The sequence below is a fragment of the Lates calcarifer genome, linkage group LG4, assembly GCF_001640805.2.
Source record: "Lates calcarifer isolate ASB-BC8 linkage group LG4, TLL_Latcal_v3, whole genome shotgun sequence".
Lineage (NCBI taxonomy): Eukaryota > Metazoa > Chordata > Actinopteri > Centropomidae > Lates > Lates calcarifer.
The window spans coordinates 20,177,003-20,188,812 of record NC_066836.1 but is presented as its reverse complement, the minus strand read 5'-3'; the positions used below and the strand labels follow the sequence as shown (position 1 = coordinate 20,188,812).

The following is an 11,810-nucleotide window of genomic DNA, read 5'->3' as shown; positions in this document are numbered from 1 at the left end:
AATTTGAAATTTAGCCTACAATTTGATTTAAAAATACACACATTGGGTCATCTCTAACTCCTAAGCCATGTGTTGCAATTAAGAGAACATAAAAACTAGTTAGCATACGAGCACAGAGGTAGTTAGCTAACAGTAATGAATTAACAGTTGAAATGTTCTTATAGATAACAATGATTAAATAGTTGAAACTGTACTAAAAGTAAACAGCTAAAAATAGTCAACTAAAATAGTAAATATATAGCTGAAAGTGATGTAATAACTTGATTTACTGTAACAATATCCACTTTCATGTAACTAAATGCCAAATCAATTCAAAGGAACATATTTGGAATGTGATAGGTGATGCTGATGAAGGAGCACCTGTTTATCTGTTTATGTAAGACAAAAAAGAACCACTGCGATACAGGACTAAAACAGAAGTCAGAAGACACACTTTGGTTTTTATATTCTCGTAATTAAGTGTATCATGTGTTCTATATCCTTAAGTCAGATGGTTCATATTTCTTGGTCTTGGTTCATATTGTTCCCTGATACAACCTATTTTCGACCTGAGATTTTGTTACAGCCAAGTGTTGACATTGCATCTTTTTGCTGCTTAGTCCTAAAAGGAACGACTGTCCTGAGAATCCGACTCACAGTCTGTCCAGAGGACCTGTGACTCATCTGATGACTTGTCTCAGCATCCTTCAACCGGTAACGGCTGCAATGAGAGATTTATTGTGTAACGATGGTATATAAAAAGGACAAGACACTCATTCAGCATGTCAAACAAAAATGAATTTATTCTCAGTGGAAAGATGAGAGTGCTTAGTAGACAGTGACAAATGAGTGAGCATGTGTCAAGTGACGCCGCCACGCTTGACGAGATATCCAAACAACGTTTCCGGAACGTTCTCTTTTTGGTCACCTGTGTGGCCAGCCCCCACAGAATTCAGTCTCAACACACATGATGATGCCAGTGGGTAAAAAGAGATAAATGAAATGAGATACATCAAACAGCCACAGGTAGATTTTCGGTTTTCTTATGTTTGTCCTCCTGTGCTTCGAGAACATCCCAGCATTCTGTGACTCAGCTTCAGCTGAAGAAAAATTCAGTCTGGTCATCCCTGTTAACGTCTTATTCTTTTTGGCCGTTTTGACCTTTTTTTCCTTTCGCTCCACATCCTACGGTAAAGGGTTCTTTGTGCTGATCACTCATGATGCATTCAGCGAAAAATATGGCTTGAGCGCTGATGTTTGTAGCTTTGTATAAAAGTCACTGATGATCATATGCCACTGGTGGTATCAAACACTTGTTTAAATCAGTAAGGGACACAAAAGGCGGATGCAGTGTGAAAGACTGTGGCTAGAAAAAGGTGCAGAGAGAGGGAGCATTCTTATAAATAAAGGGTCTTGCCTTTGATGGCATTGCTAGAGACACTAGCTAGATTGTGCATTAGCTATTGGCCACTGAGGTACAGTAAATCCAGTATCGTGTAAATGTAAAACCTACAGGGTCATGTCTTAGATCTTCTACTCAGCATGCTATAAAACAGGGTCTACAATAGGTTTACATTAGATTGCTATCAGTCTCTACATAATTAGTGCGTGCTACTTGGGTGTGTGTGTTTATTTGTGACCCCCCCCCCCCCCTCCACCACCAACCCCCCTACCCCCATATTGCCACAGTAAGCATCCAATCAGCACCGTGATGTGACTCTCCACTGTCGCTAATTTTCTTCATCCTGCTCTCATCAGGTAATGAGTGCTCGCTGATTCACACAGAAAGCAGCGGCAAATCAAGCTCACCTCCTTATCTTTTTCTCTATTTGTTTATCTCAGACCTGGCCTCTTTTTTCCCTCAATTTTTTTTAGGGAGAAGATAAAGGTTCAGCCTGGAGATGCAATGCAGGCTGATCTCTGCTCTATCTATCCATCTCTCTCACTTTCTCCTCCCTCAACCATTATCTTTCACTGCTAAATTTCTATCCATTTAGTCATCTGCTCTTCCCCGCTATCTTCCATTTTACCCTCCTCTCCTCCATCTTTTACCCTTTACCCATATCTTTCAATCTGTGTGTATGTGTACATGTGTGGTAGTGTGTCTCTTTGCTTGTATATATGCATGTTTGTGTCACAGTGCACTGAGGTCATGGCAGGAGCGGGACTTCTGGCGGAGGATCTTGCTGCCCCGGTGGCGGCTCATCTCCCGGTAGCGTCCCCGGTCTCTGTCCCTGTCTCGGCCGTACGAACGCGGCACCAGCCCCGCCAAGAAGCGTTTGGCCCGACTGGTCAGGCTCTCCCTGCGGCCCGCCCCGGGGTCCCCGTCAGTCCAGCCGGGGCCCACGCAGTCGCCCCTCGCTGTCCGAACTGCCGCCTCCAGCAGCTCGTTGGTGCCGTGGTCCAAGGAGGCAGAGAGCTCCAGGTAAAGGCAGTCGAACATCATGGCGCTGGATTGGGCCTCTGGTGTGAGGGAGGAGAAGACAGGGTTTTAGAGCCATGTCTGTGTGGTGCACATTTTAAATAACTAAGGCTTCATTCACTGGCAGCTGTAAATGGCAATTAATGGCAACAATTTCAAATGTAAGGACATGAAACCAGTGAACCGTCCACAGCATGGTAATGACCCAGCTGGTGATGTGTATCACCACAAGATAATATCTCCGCATCAACAGCTCACTCACAGCTGTTTGGGAGACTCTGTTAGACTCTTAAGTGTTAGTTTGGCACTTCTTACGCACCAAATTGAGACAAATCGCGTCAATCTACAGCATCTCACTCTGTCAGGATGAGACACTCCTCTCTGTTTAGTGTGCTTTTGAAATCCTGTCTGACAACAATGACAGTGAAAGAGAAATAGTCATAAGGAGAGAGACATATTCTGGAATTGTGATGGATTCTACTACACAACAGGCCTTCATGTGATATACTCAAAGCTGTTTTTTTTCCCTTTCACCCTCACATTCTTTATCAGTAGATGGGGTTTACTCAGTTGTCATGGAGATGGATCGCTTGACATATGGGCACGAGAAAATGTCATCTGCTGATGAGGACCATGTGATATGGTTGAAAGCTACTGAAAAAGCACATTTTCATCAAGCGTTCATATTTCCCTCTGCAAAATGGAAGGAATTTACAAATGAAAAACAAAGGAAGATGTTTAAAATGAGTACCAGCAGCAAAGATACTACCAAGTATCTGTGCTGCAAATTGCACTTTTAAAATCAGAAATCGCCCAGATTTCTCTAGTATATATTTCATTTCATACCAATTTTTATCTACTTTTCAATAGTAAATTTTAAATTCTCCTTTTTAAATTAAACTTATTTGCCTTTATTACATTGTAATGCCTCTAAAATGAACATTCTGTGTATTCCTTTTGCAAAGCTGTCTCATCAACAGTAATAAATGAGTAGAAAGAGTGAGATGCTGATGGAAGGATGGGGTTAATGTTGCCACTAGCTGAGTTGTATAAGCTCAAATCTCTTGGCTGCAGCTCAAATGAGAAAACGGTTTCTATCTCAATGTGACTCTCCTGGATAAGGACAGGTGACTAAACGTGTTGTTGACAAGGCTCTGTATCTCATCTAAAAGCAACAGTTTGTCCCTGGTCAAACAAGCCCGTATGATAAGGAAAGCTGACAGATACAGATCATTCTGTTACAAATGGGCCTCACTATCAGCTCGAATAGCATTTCTTTTCCCCAATATACTTAAGCTTTTTCTTTACTCCTGCTCGGCTCAGAGGCAGTCTGAGGGCCCTTGAGCAGCTGTGTGCACAAAAGGGGTTTTAAAGCTCACTACTGGTATTCATAATAACTCTATAAAACTTACAGTGTATGAACTTCAAATGACTGCCAAGGGTTGAGAGCAGGAAGAGGCTGCTGCCATAGATGCATTTTTGTGCAGGTTTCAGAAAAGAATTAATGACCTTGAATGTGTGTATTAGTTTAGAAAATGATTCAAGCACACAATAATACCCCGAACTATAAACTTCAATATCGCATAATATTTGGAAAAACAAGCGGCTACTACCTGAAATGTGATTTTAAATTGGAAATGCCAGAACTACTGAGGAGACTAAATGGTTTTTCCATTAGCTGTCTCTATTCATTCTTATTCTTTTATATTTTCGACTGGTAAATGAGAAATGGCAAATGAAGAATTATCGCTTTTTTTCAAGACAGAAATGAACACTGAAATACTTATCCTAACTGTCAGATGTAAATGTGTGCTGTATTCAACTTTAACTCTGACCTATTGTACTTATTGTGTTTTATACACAAGCAGTGTAGAGTACAATTAATGACTACAATGGATAGTTCAAGCAGATGCATCTTTATTTTAATTTCCAGGTAATATGGTTGTGTATGAGGTTGCCTTTTTGCGCACTCTGATAAATATGATAAATGTCAGGCTGTGATTTCACGTCCCCATATCTACACACTTAAATTAGAGTGTTAATATTGTTCACCAATGAAAAATGTAGCTGAATTTTTCCTGTGTGTATAGATATGATGATCGTACCTCAAAGACCTCTACTAATGTTTTCTGGAGCTTTCTTTATCAGTGGGTAGAGTTTGCTCATTTGTCATGGAGATGAATCAGTTGACATGGGACTGAGCAAACTTCATCTGTTGGTAAAGATCATGTGACACAGAATAAGCGCTAGAGATAGATCTCTTGACAGGAGATGAGCAAATTGCATCTGCTGATGACGACCTCGTGATGGGGTTGAAAGCTACAGAAACATGTAAGTGGTTAATCTGATATTTGTGTGGATGCATTCATACAGCACAGACATACAGTATACACGCTAGTGCACAGCTATTACAAAAAACAGAGCTAGATTTGATCTGGGTGTAATAATCCACCAGGAGAGCAGCTGTCGGCCCACAGCAGTGTCACCTAATAGTGGGTGAGGTAAGAGTGGGAGGAAAAAAGACAAATCCCAAACCAGATCAACGCAGCTTATCCTAATACCTTCGAATTGAATTGTGTCTTTATAACTTGTTAAAAGAGTGTTTGGGAAATTGAATTGAAGAGGAGAGGAGAGGAGACAAGAAGAGGTGAAGGGGGAATGTGGAAGAGGAACCAAGGAGAGGCAACAGTAAAGGAAGGGAAAGTAAGAGAGAGGAGAGGAGAAGAACCAAAGTGGAGAGATGGGGTGAGGAAATGAGATGAGGAGAAGAGAGGAGTCAAGGAGAGAAGGAATTAAGAAAGGAAAGGAGACAAGGAGAGGAACAAACAAGACAGGAAAGGACAGGAAAGTCATGGAGAGGGAGGAGGGACGGGGAGAGGAGACCAGACGAAAGAAGAGAAAATCAGAACAGACAAGGAAAGGAGGAAACCTAGAGGGGTGAGGGTGGAGGAAACAAAGAAGGCAATGAGACAAGAAGAGGAGAGGAAACAAGAGAGGACAGGAGAGAATAGGAGGCAGGGGGCACCCAAGGGGGGGGGCACCCAAAGGTGATCAAGGGGACTCCCCGTATGCTGACACAAAGAAAAGAAATAAGGGATGAGGGAAGAGACAGACAGAAAATAAAGTGAGAGCGGCATTAAGCTGAATAGGGAGAAACATGTGAGTCATGAAGAAGGAAGAGGGGGGGACGCTGAAAGGAGATGACATGCAAGACTGCATGTGAAATGAACTAGCAGGAGGAGAAGAAGGAGACATGCAGACAGACGAGACAGACAGACAGACAGAAATAGTGTTGACTAAGCAAACCGAGCCAGAGTGCATATTAATCAAAGCCTGGAGGAGCAGGGCCACACCACGGCCATACTGAGCAAATGATAAATATGTTCTCAGTGTGACAGTGTGTGTATCACTGTGTGTGTTAAGGACGGAGAGAGAGATGTAGCAAAGGGGGGAAGGTGAGAGATAGCAGAATAAAAGTGTCACCGTATGTGCCATAAATAGACTGTATGACTTCAGCTCTCTCAGCCAGGCCCCAGGTTCTTTAAGTAGGATGTTAGTTAGCTGGGCAGGCCAGTCAGCTTCCTCTGTCAGGCTCACATATCAGAAAGAATACATGTGGTCTGTCCAGAGAGAACATAAGAACATCCTTGTCAGGCGCCTCGGGAACAAGGATGGAACATTTGCATATCGCTGACCGCTTTGATGCTTGTGTTTTGTTTTGTTTTTCTTTTTTATAGAGAGAATATGCTGAGTATAGGCATCCCTCATTATTCATTCCCCTCCTCCCCCCTCCCCCCTCCTCTCCTCCACTCGTGACATTAAATATGAACCAGAGCCATGGCCGAGTCGACAGCGATGTGCAGGCGCCGATGTGCACACATTTTACACTTGCTGCCTCTGTTTAAACTGCACAACAAAGCAAACTAAACAAGATTTGACCCACACAATAAACACAGACACACACACATACACACACTTTTCTATTCCTATCTCCTTGTGAGAGCCTTCTGACTATATTCTTGCTCTTAGTCTCTCGCCTCATCATTTCACGCCTGAGGTTAACTCTACATCCAAGGCCTATCTTGTCATAAACAACTGACCTGAACCTTAAATCTAAATGGAACCTTAATCTTGTTGGAATTCTAATCATAATCATTATAATCCTTAACGTCATACAACTCCTTGTAGGATTAGGCCAAAAAAGGGTCAGAATGACAAAGACAAAACAAATCCTCATGGTATATATTATTAAAGTACAGATGCTGATAGATTTTTCTAAATATATTGACAATCTTGAAATGTTAAAATTACTTAAACAAGAATACATCCCCAAACTCATTCCCACTTTGTTGGAACACACTAAATAGCAAAATACTGTAAATACAAAATACACATTTAGGTAAGAATAACATAAATTTGACCCTGTCATACTAATTAAGTTCTGAGGGTTAACATTAATTTAGCAAACCAAGCAAACCAAGCTTTTACTCTCTGTTTAATCAAAATAATATTAAAGCTGCATTGAGTAAATTTTGACCACTAGGGGGCAGAGAAACTCAGCTTAGAGGCACACAATGGCAGGCGATGCTTTCAGCCTTTCTTTCTGGTTGTGATGAAAAAAAATATTAAGGACTGGAGGCTTTAAACGTAGCAAACAGTGTGTCATGGTGGTGGAAATGCACATAATGGTTTGTTAAAAAGGCCTAAACATAAAATATTTCTCTCAACAAAATATATTATTGTACCTTATAGGTATAGTGTAGGTCCAACGTCAACTGAGCGTTTTAACTTTGTGATTGATATGCAATGACTGATTGAATCAGAATGTAATGTGATGTGTCAGGAGAATAATTCAATAAATTAATTAATCAAAATATCACTTTTACTATTTTATGGTATCAAGTGTAAATACACTCATACTTATTATAATGTCTTTCTAGTGTACATTTCTCAGGTATCCTCCTCTCTTCTTATCCTACCAGTGTGAACGTCCCTTGAGCAGATAGTTTAAATGCAAAACTTTCAAAACCATTAAACTCTTGTTGAGGCATAGGGACACTTCAAGCATCAGCCATGTGGTATTTTTCATCTGACAAATGCTCTGATGCAACGTGTTGAAGTAGTGTGCAGCATAGGGGTGAAACAAGCTTTGGTCCTTAAGTATCATCCAGCCATCACTGGCTAATGAAGTTGCTATGGCTAACCTGCTGGCAAATGACTATGATACATGCCTAGCATTCCCAGAGCATTTGTATCCCTGTGAGTCATGTTTCTGACCCTTATACAGTTTTTAGCTCTGCTTCACCAGCTCCTGTGGAAAATATCAAATATCTTCCCAGGTACTCATTTACTTCACCTCTCTCCTGTTTCATGATGACAGTAGTGTACAATTTGCGAGCCTAGCTTCTTTGCTGTGGTTTTACATGGGGGGTTTGGTCTCACTCATAAAGTATATGTCTACCTACAGTAAGAAAACCAAAAGAGCCAATAACTGCTAAAAAAGAGCTAACAGTAAAAGCATGATAGTGCTGCAGAGGTGAGGGGTAACATCAAAATGCTTCAACATTAAAAGCTGAGTAAAGTGGATGTTAACTTACATTCTTATCTGGACAGGTTCTTCTAAGGGAGGCATAATTTTGACTTCTATTGTATCTGAAAGTTAAGTTCGCCACTGGTCACTGACAGATTACAAATGAGGCAGTTTAATTTTAAAGCCTCTCACAACTAGCAGCAGTGATTCAGGGAGGCAATTTAGCAATTTCTGAATAGCCACTAAAAGGTAGAATTTGACAAAATGGTCTTTTATAAAAGAACTGCAGAATAGCCTCTTTATAATGGCAGGGAAAGATATGGATACACCGTTATCAAATATTTCAAACTGAGGCAAACATCACCTTGGTGACATACGGAAAAACCAATGCACTGGAGTAACACTAGCCATACAGTCTCCATTTGTAAATATATCCTCATTGTTAAGGTCTAAAAACTCAAAGTGTTTTCTTTCAAGGACAGCAAAACAAGCCCCACTCTCTCAGCAGACACACAACAACACACTTACATAATGCGTTACACACACCTCTTCAAACTAAGGCCCCCATTCATACACATATTCTCAGACATTCACCCCTGCCTCTGCCACTCCTCCTCTTCCCTTCCCTCTTATCACAGTCCCCAGTCCAAAAACACCCTTGCTGACATCAAGCAGCAAGAAGATGGGGAGAGATGAGCGCTGTGCGCCTGCTTGTTTGTGCACTTACTTACAAACATATATAATTACAGTAAGAGCAGCGTCCTGTAAGAGGGAGATAATTCAAACGGAGATGTGCTATCTGAGAAAAACAAAACAAAAACCCCACTGTCAGAGCTGAGGGGCACAGAGAGACAGATATGGAACCCTCCAGAGGATTAGATAAGGAGGGATAGGTTTGCAACTGCAGAAAAAAATGTGATTCTTTATGTTAGACTGATGTTAATGATGTGAGACATTCTCAAAGACTGAATGTATACTGTGGGAAGAGGGTTTAAATGTATATACCATGAATACAAGTTCAACTCAAGGACAAACTCTGCTCTCACTCTTTCTTCCCTTTCAGCTACAGCCACTCTGCACCAAGTTCCTATGCTCCGTAAAAATTCACTCATAAAGTCCAGTAAAATTACAACCTGCCTTTGGTCTGATCTCTGTTCAGTGGATTTTTAAGCATCACTAAATGGATTCAGTTCAGCACTGTGTGTTTCTTCTTCAGTGAATTTGTTTTGCCAAGGCCTTGCATCAGTGTTGCATGCCAAATGTAAAAAGTCTGTAAAGCTTGCTGCCCAACAGTGATGTTTACTAGAGTAAAGTGAGCTCTTAGATCTGCAGGATTTATTCATTCTGCAGTAGCTGCACCAAAGCAGCCCGGACACATGCCTATAAAAACATTCATTCCCTTAGACTTTCCATTTAGTTTTTTACATTAAACCAGATTTGATGGAATTAGGATTTCCTGATAATAATCAACTGAAAAATACTCCTCGCTATCAAAGTGAAAACAAATCTTGTACACATTTATCTAAATTAAATACAAAATAATCAACTGCATTAAGTATTCATCCCTATTACTATTTAATTAGGGCAACTTTGGCAGCATTTACATCCTTGAGTCTGCTGAATGTGAAAGTTTCTATCCACTTTTCATGCCAGAAACCCATTTATGACTAGGAGACATTCAGTAATCTTCTGGCAGACGTTTCTGGAATGTGTCTTCGTCTTCTTGGTGTTATTTTTAGCCCAAACATCTACAGTTTAACTTGTCACTTAGTTTAATTTATGACAGTTGGCTGATAACATGACAGTTGGATGATTTATGCTTGTCATAGTGAGTCCATGTGCAGATGTTTGCAGCTGAAACACAGTACAAACCACTGCTGAATTTACCTGTTTCTCAGTTTCACGTGATCCACAGCCATGCTGACAGCTCTATGAGGCTGTACTTCAGCACAGAATTGCTTTAAGCTACATGTTGTCTCTCAGTGATAATAACATGCTGATGTTTAGCAGGTAATGTTTATGGTTAATGTTCACCATCTTAGTTTAGTGAGTTAGCTTGCTAACATTTACTGAGTAGCAGAGAGTACAGCTGAGGTTTATGGGAATGTAATGTGGGTATTTATTCCTTAATTAAAGTACAGGTCAAATGAACATTTTGACTTGATAAAGTTGCCAGATGAAAAGTTGATTCATCTTGTGGGGGACATGAATGTCAGCAATCCTCCAAACAGCTGTTTCACTAAAAACCTGGTGCTGCTAGAAAAGTCAGGAATCATCAACGTCATCTGGATTCATCCTCTGGGAAACACGGCTTCACGGCCATCCATACAATAACTTGTCTAGATATTTCAGTCTGGACCAGAGTCATAGACTGAGCAACCAACTGATAAAATGAGTAACACAATGGGTCTTGTAATATGGTAAAAGGGTTTTACTCTTGGCTGCAGTGGAAAAATTGGTGTGCTGATTAAAAGCAAAATAAGTGCAAGAGAAACAGACTTACCAAATAAATCATGATGTGTGGACAGAGGAGGCTGTAACATTCCTCAAACTAATTACAAGACATAACATAAATGGCATATTTCCATCATGTTTACTATGTTGTTTTTCACTGACCTACACTCTTTAAGTTACATCATTTCGTTGTGCTGTCTTTCACTGTATGGTTTAACTGAAGAATTAATGTTTGCATGACAGAAACTTTGTGCTATATTTGGATGGAAACCTCGCTATCATCACAGAGCCTGGAGTCCCCCCTGCCAGCATAGCTAAAAATGCTGTCTGTTTTGTTTCATGGTGGGCAGCCAGTGGCTGGCCTTATCGCTGCAACAAACCGTAGAGGACAGAAAAGGGGACAGTTCTGTTTGCAATTAGTGTTTTTAAAATGGTCAGTGAATGTTGACTTCTGTATGTTTCTGCTGCAAAGTTCTGCACACAGAGTTACAGAGGTGTAGTTGTTTTCTTAAACAATACAGCATCTTTCATTACTGTCAGAGATTACTGTCTAATTACACTAACTGAGATTCAATTCAAAAAACAAAAAAAAGCCAGAGGGGTAAATTGTTTTTACAGTCAGTGTATATTTCCTCCCCTTTACAACAATAACAGATGACAGAATTTTCTTCCCATGAGGAGGCTCAAAGCAGAGGATTTACTCCTGGATATTGTAAACAGTGAAAAAATAGATTTTGCTGATCAAAGATAGATCCCCCAAGAGTCATTCTAATGGAGACGATGTCGACTTGAAAGAAGATTTATGGTAAAATACCAGGGCAGAGAGACAGATGAGCAGAGAAGGACAGAAAAGAGGGTAAATAGAAGGGAGAGGTGAGTGATGGCATATAGCAAACCACCATTCTTTTTTAATGTGAATGTGAATATATGTGTGTGTGCATATTAACTAAACATTTGCATTTTGAGCATTTACGTACCCGAATCCATTGTAACCAACAGCAAAAGCATCAGTATCTACTAGATCCCAGAGATTAGAAGAACATTTCCATTTGACTTTTTCCATTTGGAGAACTGAAAGGTTTTAAAAAGAAGCAACAGGAGAGTGCATTTCAAATCATTCTTGTGCTGCCTGGTGTTTGTTTATCGTTGCTTATATCTGAGAAGAAACCATTTCCTAAACCTTGCTCTCCCTTAGTTACTGTTGCTAAGCTTTCAGTTCTCACACAGCACGTACAGTTGCAGTTAATAATGATAACAGTGGCAGTTTCACTAGAAATTCTTCGCAATTTTGACACAAGGGGTCCTTGATATCGCTCAAAGGTAGACAAAAACAAAAAAGTCATTTCTGATCTGGGACTGTTGTTTTTGTGAGCTGAAATGACAACTGTCTTTGATTTTATTGGCTGTAGCTGGCATGCTAATTAA

The 11,810-nt window shown here is 40.4% G+C and overlaps 1 protein-coding gene across 1 annotated transcript in view; it reads right to left on the bottom strand.

Moving 5' to 3' along the window:
• Positions 1-755: 755 nt before the first annotated feature.
• The window catches only part of rem2 (RAS (RAD and GEM)-like GTP binding 2), a 28,722-nt gene continuing 17,667 nt past the window's right edge, over positions 756-11,810 (bottom strand). Inside the window, exon 5 of the mRNA XM_018677549.2 lies at positions 756-2,442. Within this exon, the coding sequence (XP_018533065.1) occupies positions 2,114-2,442 (329 nt within the window). The 3' untranslated portion in view covers positions 756-2,113. The remainder of the gene's footprint in view (positions 2,443-11,810) is intronic.